This window comes from Amblyomma maculatum, chromosome 1 (assembly GCF_055883805.1).
Source record: "Amblyomma maculatum isolate TAMU_Amacu chromosome 1, ASM5588380v1, whole genome shotgun sequence".
Lineage (NCBI taxonomy): Eukaryota > Metazoa > Arthropoda > Arachnida > Ixodida > Ixodidae > Amblyomma > Amblyomma maculatum.
This window is the reverse complement of record NC_139344.1, coordinates 372,999,255-373,018,355: the sequence shown is the minus strand read 5'-3', so window position 1 is coordinate 373,018,355 and position 19,101 is coordinate 372,999,255. Positions and strand designations below refer to the sequence as shown.

The 19,101-nt window shown below is 42.0% G+C and overlaps 1 protein-coding gene across 2 annotated transcripts; it reads left to right on the top strand.

The window, feature by feature from the left end:
- Window positions 1-107: 107 nt before the first annotated feature.
- LOC146208224 (RCC1-like G exchanging factor-like protein) lies at window positions 108-17,812 on the top strand. Of its 2 annotated transcripts, XM_084592039.1 has the most exons (10): window positions 108-607; window positions 1,317-1,449; window positions 2,456-2,581; window positions 4,708-4,826; window positions 7,356-7,551; window positions 10,210-10,280; window positions 10,755-10,839; window positions 14,061-14,234; window positions 15,923-16,008; window positions 17,580-17,812. In XM_084592039.1, the coding sequence occupies exons 1-10, from the start codon at window positions 296-298 to the stop codon at window positions 17,655-17,657; spliced, it is 1,380 nt and encodes a 459-aa protein (XP_084448165.1). In that variant the 5' UTR covers window positions 108-295; the 3' UTR covers window positions 17,658-17,812. The 2 variants fall into 2 exon arrangements, with proteins under 2 accessions (XP_084448165.1, XP_084448173.1); XM_084592047.1 differs by lacking the exons at window positions 14,061-14,234; window positions 15,923-16,008; window positions 17,580-17,812 and adding an exon at window positions 12,450-12,529.
- Window positions 17,813-19,101: the final 1,289 nt, after the last annotated feature.

Genomic DNA, 19,101 nt, shown 5'->3' with positions numbered 1-19,101 from the left:
ATACAGTTAAACAACACATAGTTTTTACATTTTTTTTTTTTGTGGTCTCGTACAACGTTTTTAGGCATGCTCGTAGCGGAAACTCATTGCTAGTAGGCAACATTATATTCGTCGAAACAGCTGACAGCCGACAGAGCCCGTTATTTAGCGGTATCATGCTGTCTGCTGTCGCGTGGTAAACGTGATTAGCGTAATGCTTGTCTATCGTGTCTACATGCCGCTGCCAGTTTCCGGCTATTAACTACGCATCACGTCAGCAAGTGTACTTTCTCGTTGTTCTGAACTGTGCTGGGACATGAACGGCACATTTTTGACAAGAGCCGTTACGGTCAGACAGCTGCGGTCGCTGCTCTGTCCGTGCGGTACTTCGTTGACCAGCCAACGCGGGAATCGCACCAAAGCTCATAATGCGTTGGGCACCGACGATCAATTACCTGTGTTTCAATATGCGAACGAGAAGACGAAGCGCCGAAAACGTGTCTACACGTGGGGCAGCTGTCTGACGGGCGCCCTGGGCCATGATAAACTCGTGCGACCAAAACTCGGACACGCGCCAAGGTCCAGCCACAACAAGCCCTACAGACTGCCTTTCTCCGAATACTATCTGGTTAAGTTTCCTTCATTTTGATGCTTCGCGCTGCTGTTAATATGACCTATACGTAAGTCGCACTGTGTAGACGTTCACGCCAGCCCCCTACAGCTGTCTTTGTTTGCACCCCTTGCCCTTCGCAACTCCAAGCAAAAGGGCAACTCTACGATGCAGCCTGCATGAATGTAAACAAAGCTGATTGTTAGGCCACTCAACTGCACATATTAACGGCTGTGGCGCGAATCGGCACAGACGTGAGATATCGGGTGAAGCACAGTGCTACGTAAGCAAAATTACTGCACAAGTAGCAATAACTGTTTGTTCTTCACCTGTCGTTCACCAGCAACCGTATTACGCTCCAGTCACATCACACAAAAAAAACACAAATCTGTTACTACGCCCCCACATCTATTGGTCGACAATCCGTCAGTCAGAATCGACCAGTCGGGCGAGCCGATCGGTTTGTGACAGTTTTTGTGATGTGATCAGAGCGTTATTAGTCTCCAGCTAACTTTTGCTATTGTCATTATCATCATAATCGCTATTTTCTGCATTCATTTGCAATGTTGCTATAATATTTGAGTATTTTTTCCTTCTGTTTAGACGGGCGACTCGTGCACCCAGTGAGTGCTTCTTGTTGCTTGTTTTTTCGCCTGCTAAAAAAATTTCACTGTGGCAATGTACAGTTTCTGCTGCAGTGTGGTAATTTGATTAATCTTGTCTCTAGGTGGAAGACATAGCTTGTGGCTATGGGTTTACATTGTTTTCTGCGCAAGAAGACAGAGTTAAGAACCCAAATAAAGTATTTGGCACTGGCATCAACACCGATTTCCAGCTGGGCTACCAGTGTGCACGTAAAGGCAAGGTGTTTTCTCATTTACAACATCACTACTTAATTCACATTTTGCATTGAAAAACAGTTCAGAAACACGTGTGAATTTTTGTTTAAAGAAATTGTGCATTTAACAGCTAAAATAGTATCATAAGCAAAATCAGGTCGGAAAACGTAGTGGTGTGCGTAGGTTGAAAGAGAGGAATGAATGAACGAGGTACTCTGGCACTCAGTGGGCACTGCACTAACATGGACCTCTACCTTACATATGCTGGTTATGCAGAAAATAAGACTGAAACCAATAGAAGTAGTATATGATGTGCTGTAGTATTGCACCATCAAACCATCTGATCTAATTGGGGCTGTTTACTCATGTAGGTAATTAAATACATTTTTCATTTAGGGTAAGCTTATAGGTTATGTGTGGTGAGCTTATGACTGTGTAGTGCCATATGAAACCAAAAAGAGTGGCATTGTTTAATTGAGGCCTGCAGTAAATTATTCTTAATTCTAGAATGCAGAGTTCAAGTATAATGGTTTCTTTAAGAAAGTGCATGTTTAGTATTGAAATTTCAGTTGTTTGACAGTGGAATCAGTCACTAACCTGTTGATGCAATAGTTCATCGGAGACTAAATGGCACCTGTGCCAACTGTTTCATCCCTCAAAATACCAAATGCCTGGCCACCAAAGGATACCTTGACTCATTATGAAACTTTTGGGTGCAGATAATGCTGGGATTCGAACCCTGTACCTTTACATATGAGGCAAATTATTACTAAAAGCTTCATTTCAGGAGCCCAGTGAGTGAAGCTTTCACACCATAAGCTTTGTCTGGGACATTGCTTGTCTCCTAAAGTAGCAGAGAATTTGTCTTCACCAATTGGTAACCAAATTGTATTCTGTTATCCAATTGGCTGGTATTAAAAGCATAAAAACCAAAAAGCTCACTATAGGTTTGTGTGGTGGTGTAAGGCTCCAGCCTTCATTTCCTGCTTGAGTTTTGTGTAACTGCTTCCCTTGTCATTCTCTTTAGGTCACCCTCTTGCGATGTTGACCGAGCCAGTGGGTATTCCACTTCCACTAAGCAAAGACTCAACACGCATCTTACGGGTTGCCTGCGGCCGGTCACATAGTGTTGTGCTTACTGACAATGAAGGGGGTAAGTTGACTGAGGTGGTAATTTCTTATCCGTGCCTTTGTAATTCTGCCAAAATGTCTTCATTTTAAGGTCTGTTGTCATGTATTTTTGTGGTAGCACCGTGTCGAAGAGCTGTTCATGTGCCTGTGAATTCAATAATTCATTTTTGGGTTTAAGGTATGCTCGTGATAATCAGACTGTTTAGAATTACTTTTATGTATAGTTATTAACAAAAGGAAGCCTGTCATGTCATTTGTCAATTTTTAATAAATTTTCAATAAAAGGTTTATAAATGTATTCAGCAAGTTAGCTCCACAAGAACAAATTGATTGTTGCCCCATCAGGTGACTTTTATTTGCTTCTCTAAACAGTCTTTGGTAATCTGGTCTTCTAAAAAAGTGCAGTTTTGAAAATAAGTTGTGAAAATATAGCTCCTACTTTGCAGGCATTGCTTTTTTGCATCATGAGAATATGGGACACTGTTTATATTTTGCAAGTACAGCTTGGTAACAGTAAAATTTACTCACCAAGGTATCACATTCTTGTCGCTGCTTGTAAAATGAACCTTCTTGTGCTATTTCACAATCTTCGCATGCTTTGGTAGTGTATACTAGCATCAAAATACATATATCTGCATAAAGAACTGTAAAAGGAGGTTAAAGCGGTAGCCGCATGAGGCGACAATCCCTGGCGATGCGCTGCACGAAGGTGACGCCAAGGCTTGTCGTTGCTGCTGGTGCACACCATATGGAGCGACGGGACGGAGAGGCGCATTTTCAGCGTTGCTTTGTTACCACCGCCTCATCATTCGGTCAAGGGGCGTGCAGTTACACTATATCTCGTTTCTAACACTAAACGGCATGAAGTATGATAAAATATGAATGAATTTTCTTGTAATGCATCACGTTTAAAAAAAAGAAAGCAAGAGGTCACAGTGCAGCAGCGCGCTACTACACTGCAATGCAGACTTGCCTTGCAAGCAGTGACTTTCTCCTGCTCCTTTCGAAAATTAACAATACCTAGTCACACTAGCCTTTTTTTTTTTTTCTTTACTACCCTACCACGCTTTTACTGAATTGTCTCGCGCTCATATATGCACGGATCAGAAGAAGTGAGCGTCTGCAGGTTTTTTGCTCAAACCAGACTAGGAAAACAAACTTGGCTCACAAAAAACAAAAGCCAGAACGGAAGTTAAGTACCCCAAACCCTTCTGCGATTGGCTGCCTTGCTGCTTCCGGGCGACAGGTGAAATTTTCTAAAAACCCACAACCAGAGCAACGGCGACGAGCGGCAATGCTTTGGCGGCCCTCAGCTCACCGCATGCGCAGTGTGTCACCGCGAATTGTCGCCTCATGCAGTTAGTGCTTAACTGACGCTGGTTGACATTTCAGCTAACCTTTTCTGCAGTTTTCCTTTTGCAGAGTGCATACATTGATTTGATCAGTGTTGCTTTATATTATTAGAGTTGGTCACTCACATAGAAACAGTGCCACTTTGTGCTCGTCAAATTTTTTTAGGAGCACAGTTTTCTATGCCTGTACTGTTAAAGGGACACCGAGGGAAGGGATGACCAAAGATGACCATATCAAGTTATCATTCTCAGTAACAGTGATTCTGTGGCCCTTTTTGAGAGCATTAAGATTTTTCCAACAGCAAAGAATATTTTAAATTCAGTCAAAAAATTTCCCCGTCAATCGATTCCAACCCAGATGTCTACACTGAGCATTTTTTTAAATGAATGGGGCAATATCATAAATCCTGGCATCCTCTTGAAAAACTCGGTTGTTGACACATTAAGTTTGCTTGTGAAATTGTGTGGCAGCTCCATTTTGGTTTTTGGTTATATCTGACTTATGAAAGTTAGATTATTGTTGAAAAGGGCTTGTTATTAGAATGTTGTAGACAGTGACGTGTTTTTATTGGCAGCATATGGTGTGTCCTGGACAATGGTTTTAAGGAAGTAGCTTTTTGTTGAACATCTGCTTATTATCTTTATTTCTTTTCTGGGAGCCTACTCTCATAAAAGCAGCCGTTACATTGCAACTACCAAAGCAGAATTGAACTTAGGTTTTCGATGACAAAGCAATCAAAATACTTTATATCCTAAAGTAATGTAATTACTTTGTATTACTGTATTACTTTGGCAGCATTCTCCTTCGGCAATAACTCGTTTGGACAGTGTGGACGACCAGTTGTACCGGACGAAAGTCCTGAGAGCTCTGCTGTGCCCCGACAAGTTCATGGCATCCCTGGAAAAATTGTCGATGTGAGTTTTAAAATTCACTCTGCCTCTCACGTGTGCAATTTTCAGGGCTGAGCTCAGTTAAGACATTTCTCTTTTTCTTTTTGTTATTTTTTCTACAGTACTAAGTATAATTAACATAGTGGTGAAAATCCTCTTTTAACAGATACGTGGGTATCAGGAAAGGAGGAAATGGGAGGGGAATTTTATCTCGTAAAATTTATTATCTTTTTTTCTTGTACCACAATGCAAAAACCTGGCTAGACTCAGTAATGAAAAATGATTGGTTCAACCTGCCATATGATGAGTGTGTACTGAGGGCGTGTACTGGTATTGCAAGGACTTTATCACCCATGAATAGCAGCTGCTAGTTTAGGAAGATTGGTTGACTGCAATTACATATATTGTGCTGTGCGCTGGTCATCAATTCATGTAAATAATGAACCCGCACGCAGTGTCACCTGACCACTTTGTCATGAAGGGGCAGGAACTTTCCATATTTTGCTTCAGTTTAATGCTTGTCCATTAATAAACTCCAATGTGCTTCTTCAAGCCAGGCCCTAATTTGTCATTTGTAATTGTAATTTTGATTTGATCTGTATACCGTATTTTCCAGTTTATAAGGGGCACCTTTGTATATGATGCTTAGAGGCTTTCGACAAAAAATTGGTATATTAGACTCACCCTTGTCTAAGACACGCCTCAGTTTATTCAGGTTAGGGCAATAGGACTTGACTATGTATGCTTGCTCGATCATTGCATGCTACGTGCCTGGAAGAAAATTTGTTACGTACGCGTGTGAATAAAAGAAAAAAAAAGAGGCAACACTTATGCGCGAAAAACTGCTCGCTCAGTAAGAGCAGCAACTTTATTATTAATCAAAGCCTTGAAAGGCTTCATCGTGGTATGCAGTCGCCTATTTCTCGCGGCAGGGCTCAGCTGTCCTCTTTATGCTCATTATCACTGCGCTGACAGTCACTGCGCGCGGGTACTCTGACGGACGCGGCAAAGCACATGCAGGAAGGAGAAAACACACATTATCAGGTTTAACAGGCAGCAGTTGTGGCAACCCTGTATTGCGGAGACACCATAACGTTGGGTGGTTCGAAACTAAAAAGCATCTACCAGTGTCCTCCCTGCTGCGCGTCTCTCATTTGTCGGATACTTGAGACGCCATTTGAAACGCCGTCCAACCAGAGCTCGGATTTCACCGATGCCGTGTCATGAATCGCCATAGGCCCTCTCTCTTTCTCTTTCTTTCTTCCTCTCTCATGTTGCGGTATGCATTCCATGGTTGCCAGTAAGGCTGCAATGACGTCACTTGAATAAGCTCTATAGCCACCAAACAATGTTGTAAATCATAACTGGAAAGGAGAGTCGGCTTGATCTGGCTTGTCTTGGCAGTGTGGAAAGGGCGAGGAGCATGGATGTCGCCACTTTTTGGCATTCTGCCAGTAAGACAGCTGTACAATTCTATAACACTATAATGACCGTAAATATTGTTATCACAGGTGCAGTTACCGTTATTATTTCTCGATAAAGTTCGCCTATGAACATTGCGCAAAACAAAAAAAAAAGACTTGCGAAAGTCGCATCGTTGTATAGGACACACTACCGAAAATTTTGTCAAAAAAACGTGTCTTATACACTGGACAATATGGTACCTTAGACTGCAAACTGTGCCTTTTGTGGTTACGCCCTGCCCCCCGACATTATGTAAAATCATTTCAATTCAATTTCCTTTATTCTTCTAGAACAAAAAATACATCCTGAGAGGTTCAAGGGCTAAAAGCTACTAGAAACAGCTTGACAGGGGCCCAAGAACCTCTGAAACTGACAGCCAGCGACAGAACGCACATAAACTAGACTCAACAAAACGTACAGAATATAGAGCACAGCAAAATTATCAACAGATTCAAGCAGTACATTTTACAAGTCCAAAGCAAGAATGATACATTAAATTAGAAAAACAGCAAGCGGGAATAAGAAAAGAAGAAATTCGGAAATCATATGTGGCTAAAAAACCTTGCAGAGCAATAGATTCCCCCTGCAAAAAGTTCTGCTGATGCCCTTAGTCATGTGCATGACACGAGGAATGATTTTATGTGAACAGAAGCTAAAACAAACAAATGAACATGTATGTTAGCCATCTAATTGTGGCAATTTATTAAATTCTTCTATTACTACTATTAGCCCAATGCTGATACATCAACAGAATAACTAAGCACGCGAGTTGGTGATACATAGTTATGAATAAAACAGCGCTAAACGCTCAGACGAGAGAATAGAAAAACACATCACATGCGCTGACTCTCAACTGCCCTTTAATCATTGGAAACAGGATATATAAGGGAACACAACAGACTAACACAAAGAAGCGCTTGTTTTGTCCTTGTCCCTCCTTTATTGCTCTGTTCTCCAGTATGAATGCATACCAGCTTGTCCAGATCTCAGCTTTACTAGACCCAGATCTTTTCACTCTTCAGCGCCATGGTTTGTTGTTACAGCCATAGAGTAGCTTCATTTTGTTCCACACTTTGCTCTCTTCCTAAGGTGGTCTGTGGTCAAGACCACACGCTGTTCCTGACAGACGATGGGGCGGTGTACAGTTGTGGATGGAGCGCGGATGGCCAGACCGGGCTGGGCATTTACGGCAGCCAAGGCACTCCTGGGCGCGTCAATGGTGATCTTGGCAGCGTGCGTGTTGTCAAAATTGCTGGCACTGTGGACTGCATTCTGGCCCTATCTGGTGAGTGACATCACCCTTCAGTGATGAGGGAAAGTTAACACACCATGGTGCAGTGTGCAGTTTTTGGTTGTTGCGCCTGGTCCCGTGTCTTCTTTTTCACTAACGTGTTCATCCGGCTGTGTGTTGAACTTCTCCCAATAAATGCAGCAGCAGCTACAAGTTTTTTCTCATCTTGGTTGCAGGATTGCTGACTCATCTCTGTGTCAAAAATTTAAGAAGAGTGTTTGCGATCATTGCCGGTAGTTGTAATGACAGTGCAGTAAAAAACCTCGGTACAAGAGGCACTCAAGGGACCCAAAAAGATTTCTCTTGTAACTAAAGTCTCTTGTAAGCAAAAATTCTTACCAACTATTATGTGTGGTAGTTTATATTCCAAATTTCAATTAAATTTTGTTCCATATCAGTGTCCTGTTTTGTTCTAATATGTCAGGAACCGAAAAGGAGTGCCGCCTCTTGTCTGGCAAGTCAACATGTCCCCGTTGTTTCAGCCACTGTCATCACATTCCTGTGTCACTGAAACAACAGGGACATTTCGACTTCCCAATCAAGAAGAGGCACTCCTTCTCAGTTCCTGACAGATTGCGACAAAAAAAGACGCTGATAGGGAACAGAACTTAGATAAGGAAATCTCTGCACATAAGAGGTGGTACGAGTCAGCTGCGTTGCATGAGCATGCCTGGGTTAACTGTATCTTTTCTAAATAGTGAAGAAGTTACTTTAGGGACCTGCGAAAGTTGCCTTTAGTAACAGGTGTCTCTTGTAACCATGTCTCTTGTATGCAATGTTCTTAACACTGCAAACATAGGAAAACTAACCAAGCCGTTTTCAAGTGTCTCTTATAAATGAGTGTCTCTTGTAACAAGAATTCTTTGCTTTGAGGAGCTTAGTGTCATCTGGCAGCGTACAAATAAACTTGACCTGATTATGTTTGCTGTCAGTGGTGTAGTGCTTGCACAAGGGCTTTTTATATTTTTCAATGCACTTTGTGGCCTAGCATGTCAGTTGATGCCTCCACATGCAGCTGGTGTGGATGTTTGAAGTTTATTCTTAGTTTCCTTATACAGAAACTTAAGAACCCCGAACAAAAGGTACATACTTTATCTGACTAGGTTCAGAGCCCCATATAATTTGTGCACAGGGAAACAGCGAGGTACAGATGAAATTGTTTTCTCCACTAAAAGATGCGAATTAACAATGGAAAAATACAACAGTAAGAAGCACTCAAAAAGCTGAACAAATTAAAAAGATGAAAAAAAAAAACAAAACAGTAACAGGCACTCAAAAAAGCTAGATTATTTCGCATCGACGACAGTTTTAATTAAAACACTCAGTTCCACATCTCAATCAGTGTACGTTTAAATACACAAAGTGATGCATGCTGTTCAATAACGGTAACAAGATCCTTATTTTTGTTGAAAAGCACGGGTATTTGGGATTGTAGGCTTTGCCCACCGTAATTTGTTCTCAGCTTTGGTAGTCTGTTTTTTTTTTTCCTGAGGTCAAAATTTTGTCTGAAACCATTTTTATGTGTACCTTCATGGCTTTAGAGCATAAGCATATTTAGAATTGATTGAATTAATTAACAGACGAAGGAATTTGAATGTATAGCAGATACTTTTATTATCCTACATTTCGTGGTATTGTAATAATAGTCACACGTGCCACAATATTGCTGCCTTATCTGTGGCTCTTTCTAATCTTCTTTTTTTAGGCATTCTTTTTGTATTCTCATTGCAAAGCAGACTCATACTCCGACAACTTCGCAGTTTTTTTAGCTAGTCGCTAAAGAGTTGCTTAGGTTGTTTTGTTTTTTTTTTCAGTTTGATAAATAATTCTTTTTCGCATATATATTCTTCATCTTAGGTAGGTTGTCATGAAAATCACCTTCAGTGCCTTTAAATTTCGCTCCGCAAATCCTGTGGAACACCCGCTTTATTTGAACATGTCATACTTGAACGTGCGCTTGCGAGATTGCTACGGTGATCAAGTTGAGCCAGTCACCTCCTAAGGGGTGGCACATTTTGCAAGTATTGAGTACCTTCCCCCCCCCCCCCTCCCCCCTCCCGTACAGTATGTGGCTCCGTACCATGACTGTTCCGCAAGAAAATAAATTAGCTGGGGTTTAGCTTTAGTTAAACCCAGTAGGTTGCGTAAGCAAAGCCGACGTAGCTTCTCTTTCTGTTCCTTCTTCTTCTTCGGCGGCATGAAGACGGGCCCCATCTGCAGTCGCTCTAAAGGTCAAACGTGGCTACTGGCCGGGTTTACGCGACGGGCTGGAACTTGGCGTAGTATTGTTTACGCAATAAAAAAATGCATGCACTTCTAGCTTGCTGGCCGTGACTACCTCGTCGAAGTACACAGAGTTGCGCCTCCTGATACACACTTGTAATCAGATGGTGCCTGATTGGTTTCCGTTTGGTTTCTAGTTGATTTTTAGCAGGTTTCCATTTGGTTTTAAGTTGTTTTCCTGTCAGCTTCTATTGGGATTTTGCAAGGCTCAGTTAATTTTTGATTCGGTAGGAATTCACTGTTGTTTGCAGCGTTAGCTTTCGTCTGATTGTGCACTTACCATTTCTGTGGCATTAACGCAGCTCTCTGTAAACACTGCAGAAATGGAAAATGATTCAGCCTAGGTACCCCATATGATTTGCCTTGCAGACTCTGGCGATCTGTTCGGATGGGGAAATTCAGAGTATGGCCAGTTTGGAAGGCAGACGGATGAAAAGCAGGTTGGTATCTCATCATTCTGCATTCACCATTTCAACTTTTGCCTTTCAAGTGCGTTAGTAGAAGAACAGCGCCTGCTCGTCCAGCAGGCCATCGATGTATCAGGCACCTAAGTGTTGCGCCTCAATAAAGTCTTTTACTACTGCTATGTAAAATAATAGGGCAGCAGACACAGTTACTGACACATAACATGTGCTTCTGTATATTACTGTTGTGCCATTAGTAATGCAGTGTTAAATATCGTAATTACCAGAAAACCATGACCTTTATGTAAGTCACCACAAGCTGATGGAGGCAATGATTCTGCTTTCTGCACTAGATAGCTGTATTTTGTACCCTCGCAATTATTTTTCAGGGTTATCCTGTTTGGCTTTTTGTATTTTCTGCGGGCAGCTGGAGGAGTCCAGTGACACTGGCTTTAATGTTACCTGGGTAGAAAAAACCCATCTCTGTGAAAAACTTTTTTTTTTTTTCAGATGTGCTATGCAAGGCATTTGAACTTCCCGTATGGAAAAGTTAAAGCTGTCGCCAGTGGTGGAACTATGTGTGGAGTGGTCACGGGTGAGTTACATTTCTTTACCATTGTGTAATCATTTCATATTGGTTAAAAAGTTCAGTTTCAAAGTAGACGAGTGAAAAAACTCAAAAGAAAGCGGGGCATTGCCAATGTTGCAATCGACATTCAGCCTTATGTGCTGTGAGTAATGAATCGTGTCCATGCAGCTGTAATAATAATTAATATATATCTCGCCAGGGATAAGCAGATTTGCGTGAATACATTTCCAGCGTTTCTGCATTTGAATTCTTTGTGTCTTGAGTGATGCAAATATTTCTCATAAAGCTGTAAGATAATGTTGTATCATCGAGATTATGCTGCAAATAGAAAAGCAAGATGCACTGCATGGCATTGCTTGATTACATGCGAATATAAGGCGGTTATGGGGCCATCCTTCACTTCTACAGGTTTCAAATCTTTCAAACTGAAGACAGTAAAAAAAAACTCCGGGGTGCACTTTAATGCAGCTTGTAGACAGTGTCGTTTTTATTTTAAAATTATTTGTTTTCTTAGCTATGCTGCTTTATGGCCGGTCTCGAGGGAGAGCACGCGCTCTTTCCTACGGTCTTCTGGATTGCCGCAGAAGCAATAGGAACGTTTCTCCTTGAGCTACGCTCTCCCCCGCCGCAAGGGCGCGACGAGCTCGCTGTTCGCTCCGTGCCTGCTACAGCGCCGGCGGCTGGCTTTCGTCTGATTACTCACTGTCATCTGCTAGTTTCGTAGTATGTGCAACACCGAATTGAACGAAGACAGAAAATAAGTTTAGGTTTAGCTGCATGTCGCGTGTGTTCCACATGTAAATAAAACCTTTATAACAAAGTCTGCCCATTTGAACCGTCAAAGAAATGAATCATACTACTACTTCTCCAAAAGTATGACAAGCATATGACAGACTGCTACCTTAAATGCAGACGATGGTACTATATTCATTCAATCGTTGCAAATATCGATACCAAACGAGGAAGTTCTGCAAGTAAGCTTGTTGATGCACAGTTGCATGGTGGCATATTTATGGGGTTTAACGACCAAAAGCAATTCATGTTATGTACGAGGGGTGCCATAGTGGAGGTACTGGAAGTTCGGATAACCTAGCTTTTTTAATGTGCCATGTATTGCGAAGTACATGGATGTCTTGTTGATATTGCTTCCATCGCGACGTGGCCGCCGCAGCAGGGATCGAATCCGAGAGCGATGAAAACCCAAATTGTTCATGTGCGTGGTTCTAGATATTGCCCTGTAATAACATTTAGTATGATTCATCATCATTATTATCATCATTAACCAGACTATACCCACTGCAGGGCGAAGGCCTCTCCCATATTTCTCCAATTAACCCGGTTCTGTGCTAGCTGCATCCACTTGACCCCTGCGAACTTCTTAACCTCATTCGCCCACCTAACTTTCTGCCGCCCCCTGCTACGCTTTCCTTCCCTTGGAATCCAATTTGTTACCCTAAGCAACTATCGGTTATCCTTTCTTTGCACTACATCTCCTGCTCATGCCCATTTCTTCTTCTTGATTTCCACTAGAGAGTCAGTAATTTGAGTTATTTCTCTGACCCACTCTGCACACTTCCTATCTCTTAATCCTACCCCTACCATTTTTCGTTCCATAGCACTCTGCGTTGTCCTCCACTTAAGTAGAACCCTCTTGGTTAGCCTCTACATTCCAGCCCCATAGGTGAGTACAGGTACGATTACTGCTACCAAATTCTGGTTTTCTTGGACACAGAGGAAGATTGTAATTTTATATTCTGTAATATACATGCTGGCACTTGCTGTCGAAATTGGCCTAATTTTCGTGGACACCATATTTGCGTTTCTTTTGAGAGTTACATAGCTCATCCAAAAATAGCCCTTTATAATAACCTGAAGAAATAGCAATTAATAATGCAGGGAACAAAGTTCCTCTGAAATTGGCATGTTTCTCCTGTTTAGAGCTAGAAATGGAAACTAAGGCAGCCTCTCCTGTTGCGGGTGTGTTTTTTTAGAGGTTTTAAGTTCAATAGACTCCATTATGCCCATTTGGAAACGCTATAGTGCGATTATGTGCTCAGCACTGAGACCCTCGATGCAAGCTAGCTTCTTTAGAAACTACTCCCGCCCCGCGCACGCACGCACGCATGCACGCGCACACACCCACACCCTCCTGCTGCAGATCGTAGTACTTAGGTGAAATAATGGCATAGCTTTAAAGTAATGTCCAGTTCTTTAAGGGGAGTATGATTTTCTCCTCCCTAAATTTTCTTAAATAGGACCAGGTTTGAAGGGGAATGATTTTTTTGTCTTGTTTACCGCTCTCTCGAATATTCACGTCCGATGTCTTGACCAAAAGTCGCTGCGTCGGTCGTGAGACTACATGCTCTTTCATCCGATTGATATGTTCATGCATATGCGCATATGCAAGAGAAAAGTTCACTGCATTGGACAGCTGCAGTTTCAACTGCGAGTAAATTCTTCCTCTTTACTCGGAGTTTGTGTAGCACCAGAAAGTATTGTTAATGGCTAGATAAATGAAAACGGCAGTGATTTAGATTTCAGGATATTTTTTAAACTTTAGAATCCCCACTTCTCATGCTTGCCAAGCAAAGGCTTCAAATCAAGTATAATTCTACACACAGCTTTTACAATGTACCTTTTACAATGTACACTGCATGCCATTTAATCTTCGTGTTTGCTCAAAATTTTGGGGCAGAAAGCTTTGATGCCTGTACATCCAGCTGCTCATGCGACCAGCCGCCGCCGAATTTATCTGCATTTTATACCTCGTAGATCGCAAATATTAGACGCTGATTATGCAGTCTTTGTGCGAACTTGCAGGTTGAAATTTATGCGAGTGGGGCGGGAAGCGAGCGTGCACTTTTTAGGCGTGTGAATGGTGGTAGCAGGTGTGGAGCGGTGAGGAGGTGGCGACCCCACCGAGGTGCGGCGGGAGGTGGAAACAGACCCCATTGAGAAGGCTGCAAGAAGAAATGCGCTTTCCCCTGAGACCGGTCATGTCTGCACGTGTACGCTGCTGCCTGTGTATTGATTCTGCATATTTTCGATCCTTTCAATCTCTAGTTAGAGCTGTGTTGCTGATGTCGTTTCGCTGTTTGAAAAATGGGAGATTGCATTTTCTTTTTGTACTTTATCATTTACGTGCAGAAATGAGTTAATGTTTAATAAAATACACTGCACATTTGGTAGTTAGTTACTCATACGCATATTATTGCACACTTTTTCAGAGGGTGGTGACGTCTACATTTGGGGATATGGTCTGCTTGGCCTGGGGCCTGAAGTATCGGTTAAAACTCACCCGACGTTGCTGCCTAGGCCACTGTTTGGTGCTAGTCGTTTTGCCCCCGACACCCATGTTGTCGACCTCTTCTGTGGTCTGAACCACTTTGCAGCTGTGAACAGTAGGTTGCCTTTTTGTTATTTCCTGCTGATAATAGTCCTCATAAAGGGCTAGACCCTCAGGGGAATTTTCAATTAACCAGTCAATTGAGGACAGTTTGTAACTAATTAACTGCTTTATTTGTGACAAAACACCCACATATTTCCACATTCTTCTGGGCCTCCTTCTCGAGCCCTGACGTTCATTGCAGTCCAGCAGTATGTTTACGTTCTGCAACCTCTTATTCAACAATGCTACAGTCTGTTTATAACCCCACATTGTATCTGCTGGATGATAGTATCTATCTGGAACCAAATAGTGTAACACGTGAAACTTTAGTATCTTAGATCAGTATAGGAAAGGGAATGTTCAAAAATCTGCGGCGCAGTTAGTCAGGAGAGGAAGTGGTAGTTACTCTGTCTTTGCAGATTTGTGGGGGCATGGGAGTAAGTTCTGGGGCATTTTTTTTATTTGTTTGCTTACTAATGTAACTAATATTGGGCAGTGTGCAATATGTGCTTGGCTCATTCAAGTGATTGTGCGATGGCGAGACTAAAAAGGGTCCCTGCAGCAGTTTTAAAGTTGTCTATAAGATGCTATGAAATCATGAGGCTCGCGCGACGCGAGTCACGAGGGGCTCTCACTGGCTCGCCAAAGGCCTTATAAGTTATAAATGTTCGTAGGTGGAACACCCGAAAGCAACAGAGTGCACGGCTGACTAGCGCCGGCAGTGCATGGCTCCCCTTTACTTTGCCATCTGTTACTGTGCCACTGTGAGCGATTGAGCGGCAAACTCAGCCGATCTCAGCTAGGTGGCACACTTCATGGAGGATGATCCTGGATTGTGATGTTTAGGACTCTTTTTTTCTGACTTTTTCCACTTGATGAGTTGAACAATTAAAGGTGGAGGACTATAGTATTGGTTTCGTTGCGAAAGCAACATTACGCCAGCTGCTTCACCTCTTCAGCGTCGCACCTCCGCCGTGGCACCGACTCCACGAATGACCTTGAGCCAAGAAGAAGATGAAGAAACCACTGGTGATAACGATAACCCTGTACTTGCCACCCTGGTAGAGACGAACGGCAACAGCGAGTTACCCGCCCCGAAAGCTTTCACTCCACATCTGGTTCAGCAGTGTTGAACGCCTATAATTTTTTTTTTCTTCTTAGGCAATATTTATTGTACAAAAGCTAAATAAATTTCTATGGGAGACCGATAGGTGATTGAATACCTACCGGTGGTTTGCTTGTCTCACACGTGGTGCAATGTTGTTGCAGAGGACCTTTAAGAGCCACAGCTTGCTGTCAAGCACCGTTGTCTTTCCTTTGTTTGCCATGCTTTGTTTCCCCCTTGTTTTATTCCACGCAAAGTCGAGGAACTCATCATTGTGCAATGCCTGAGTGCAATGAATTACTCAAAGTATTTTTAGCAGCAAACTGAAATATGCAACTGATATTGTTAAGAGGTGGCATAAACAAATGTACAGTGTGTAGAGTTATATAACTGTAAGGTAGTCCCAGTTTGGGTGCTAAAGTAAGAACATGCTCGGACGAGAGAATATGCATAACAAGGCGTACATGTGTTTCTACGTCTGTTTCTATCATTCATGTTAATTGTGCATCCCTGGAGTATGTAACAGTCAAAAACACAACGTGCGCACACTGGTGAGGAATGGCTGGAGTACTGAAAGTGCAATTTCGTCACTGTAGGCAGGGGAGAGCTGTACACGTGGGGGAAGAACAAGAATGGCTGTCTTGGTCTTGGTCACACATTGGATCAGTATTTCCCATTCAGGGTGAGTTGTAAATGGCTGTTACGAAAAGATAAAAACAGAAGCATGCAACTTCTTTTTCTTGTCTTTGAAGACATCTTTTTATATTGGCTTTTTCGTTTCAATGAGTAGTACTAAACTAGCCCTTCCGAAGCAGCTACACAATGTTATCATCCCTGATGTTTAAATTAGTTTTCAGACTTCCATCTGAGAAGTTTTCATGTCACTGAAGGAGTGTGCAATAGTTCTTTTTTTCTTAATATTTCATTATTAATATTATCTTTGAAACATTGTAGATGGTCCCAGTTATCAGCATTTCTCATAGTCTGTAGCTAAACGAAGTACAGTACTATGTGACAGATTTTATAGCAGCAGAAAGATTCAGGAGCAGGTTTACTGAATGAAAACAAACCTAGTTTTTCTGATCAAGAAAATTGCGAAGTGAAAACCAAGCTTTCCTTTTCGAATCGTGTTGGCCACTTTTCTAATTTGTCAAAAACTGCACACCACATTTGGAAGCGAGACGAAATGTTTTTGCACATTATTGTACAAGCTTGTTTACTGCAAATGCTGCAACCTCCTCCTATGTGTTATGTTGTCCACTGTTATGCTCTAGCAATAAATCTAGAGGCCAAAATAGTTTCGTTTTGGTTTTATGGGTAGGCTTCAACATGTTCACTGCGTTAAGGGTGGGTCACATGACAGGAATTAATAACCATCGTTAATGAGAATGATTAAAAATAGAAGTGTACAGAGTATTATGAACATGCTGTCTATATTTGAATACTTAGTAGCAGTGTGTCCCCAGAACATAATGACAAGAGCGTGCAGGTGCCCACGCCCATTATTTTGTGGTGTACTGTTTGATCTCATTTGCACATTCCTAGCTAATGTGACGTTATCCTGTAAAAGCTGATAAATTATGGCATGGTTGGATCGTGTATAAGAAAACAAAATGATTGTCCACAATTGTGCTAATTCTTGTTGAGCTATGACAGAATTACAGGATTTATTTCGTGGTTTGCAACATAGAGGAGTTGAGGTCCAACAAGCCTCCAAAAAACTGCTGCTGGAATGCTAGCATATTCAGTAGATTCGAGGAAGCCCTAATTGTTCTTTTGAGACGTTTATTCAGTTCTATGTGAATTACTTTAATGTGATCTAGCAGTCATGGGAGTTACATTGTGCAGTTATATTTTAAAACTCATCTGTGCCTCACTTATGGTCAGACCGTGATGAAGTAGATAAGCCGATTCTGGAGCGTTATGTTTCTTATAAGGATCTGTTTACTTGGTTTATGTTTTCTCTTTGTAGTATTAAAGTCCTTAATACACGAACCACTATGAGCTGCAGTGTTAATCAATGCCATTCTGATTATTGACAGCAGATGTGGTCACTCCATTTGTGGTGCCAGGTCATTTTCTGAGGAATGGATGGATGATTAGTAGTAGCAGCAGCTGGATGGTAAGGACACCCAATCACGCTACCTGGGTAGTGCAATATTGATAGCAGTTTGTCTGTATCATGTATTAGAGCTTATCTCTTTGCTGCAGCCAGTGATAAGTGTTGTCTGTCTTCTATCTTCTCTTTTACAGGTTAGCCTCACTGCCCAGATACTGAAGGTCAGCTGCGGTGTGGACCATACAGCTGTGTTGTGCCAATCTTTCTGCTGATGGTGTCATTGTGACTTCAGTGTAGTTTGTAGAGAGCAGACTTCAAGGACTGGTGGTTGTTGTTATTGTGAGACAGCGATGAATTCAGTGCCCTGCAGTATTTTTTTATTGTGTGACTGGCAAGAAGAACTAATAAAACAGTGCAAATCATCAAGTTTGTTGTTTTCTGAGCAACAAAGACGGGTCATAACCTCTGAAAATGATGTCTAAAACTAGTAGCCTATTGATTTTAGCATGGACTTCACATGTGAACGGTGTGGGACCTGTTACCCACTGTTGTGGGCACCTGCTGGTTTTCTATAACAGGTAAACGTTTTCTCGTGATTTGGTTCTCAGCGTATCGTGAGTAAAATGTTCAGAAAAGTTAACTCTGGTCTGCACCCTTCGGTTGTTTGTTGAAGCGTCGAAGATTGAAACTCGTTATGCGAGGTAAAACTCTTACGCCAACAATGGCTAAGTGAACAATAGTCGCATGCAAAACAGTTGCATAATCAAGTGTCATGTAGATGTGATGTATGTTGGAGTCAAAAATGCGCATTAGGATTAATTTTGTTTATTCTTCCTTTTCACATTTCAAGTTGTTTAACTACTGTGGTCTAAAAGATAGTTCTTACAAGACAACTGCATTTTGCGTGTTGTTTCTGGCTATTTCTATTTCATACTGATAGACGCTAATAATTTTCTGCCTGTTTGCTAATAATACAGTGTAAAGGAGCTCGGCCTCATGAGCATTCTTGTTCTTTTGGCCCCTGCAAATCTCGCACATGTTGCACGTTTTTCCGCTGCCGTCAAGTGATTAGCGTTGCCTTGGCATATGCCACATCTGTTGCATCATGCTGCCTGCATCCAAATGGAGCAGGTCTATTTTTTAATTATATCGCAGGTGCAGTAGCCAGGAATGTAGCATCTGGAGAGAACTGAATCTCTCAATGCTATAAGTTAACATTAGAAATATGATTTTCTTGTATATTTGCATTGAGTGAACTATGAATCTCCTGGTATTGTTCAGCACCTTGCTTGCCCGGCTTTTGCTTAGAGGAAACAATTTGTCAATAACTGTGCACAGGGAGAGGGCAAAATTGTTTTAAACTAGACGTGCGCATGCACATCTTGAAAATTAAGGCATCACTGTTTTGATTACAAATTTAGATGTGATAGCTGCAACTAGGACCAAATTATGCACCGATCAATTAGTTCCGCTTTTCATGGGTGATTCTAGTTGGCAGACATGCATGTTAACCAGTAGTAATGGAGGCTAACTAACAGGCTTGTGAGCTTTGTGATGTTTGGTCTATTAAGAACCCTGTTCTCTTGCAGCCGAATTGAGGAAGCGGCATTTTATTGTGCAATTTGTTTGATATATTATATGAAACCCTGCATATGCCCCGCCGGGGTGGTGCAGTGGTAAGACGCCCGACTACTGTGCCGGAGTTCCCGGGATCGA

Bases quoted from the DNA above. Each gene is read 5' to 3' on its own strand.
- LOC146208224 (XM_084592039.1), top strand. From the start codon at position 296: ATGAACGGCACATTTTTGACAAGAGCCGTTACGGTCAGACAGCTGCGG. The intron at 608-1,316 runs GTTAAGTTTCCT...TCTTGTCTCTAG, and splicing joins CTTTCTCCGAATACTATCTG to GTGGAAGACATAGCTTGTGG. The intron at 7,552-10,209 runs GTGAGTGACATC...TTTGCCTTGCAG, and splicing joins CTGCATTCTGGCCCTATCTG to ACTCTGGCGATCTGTTCGGA.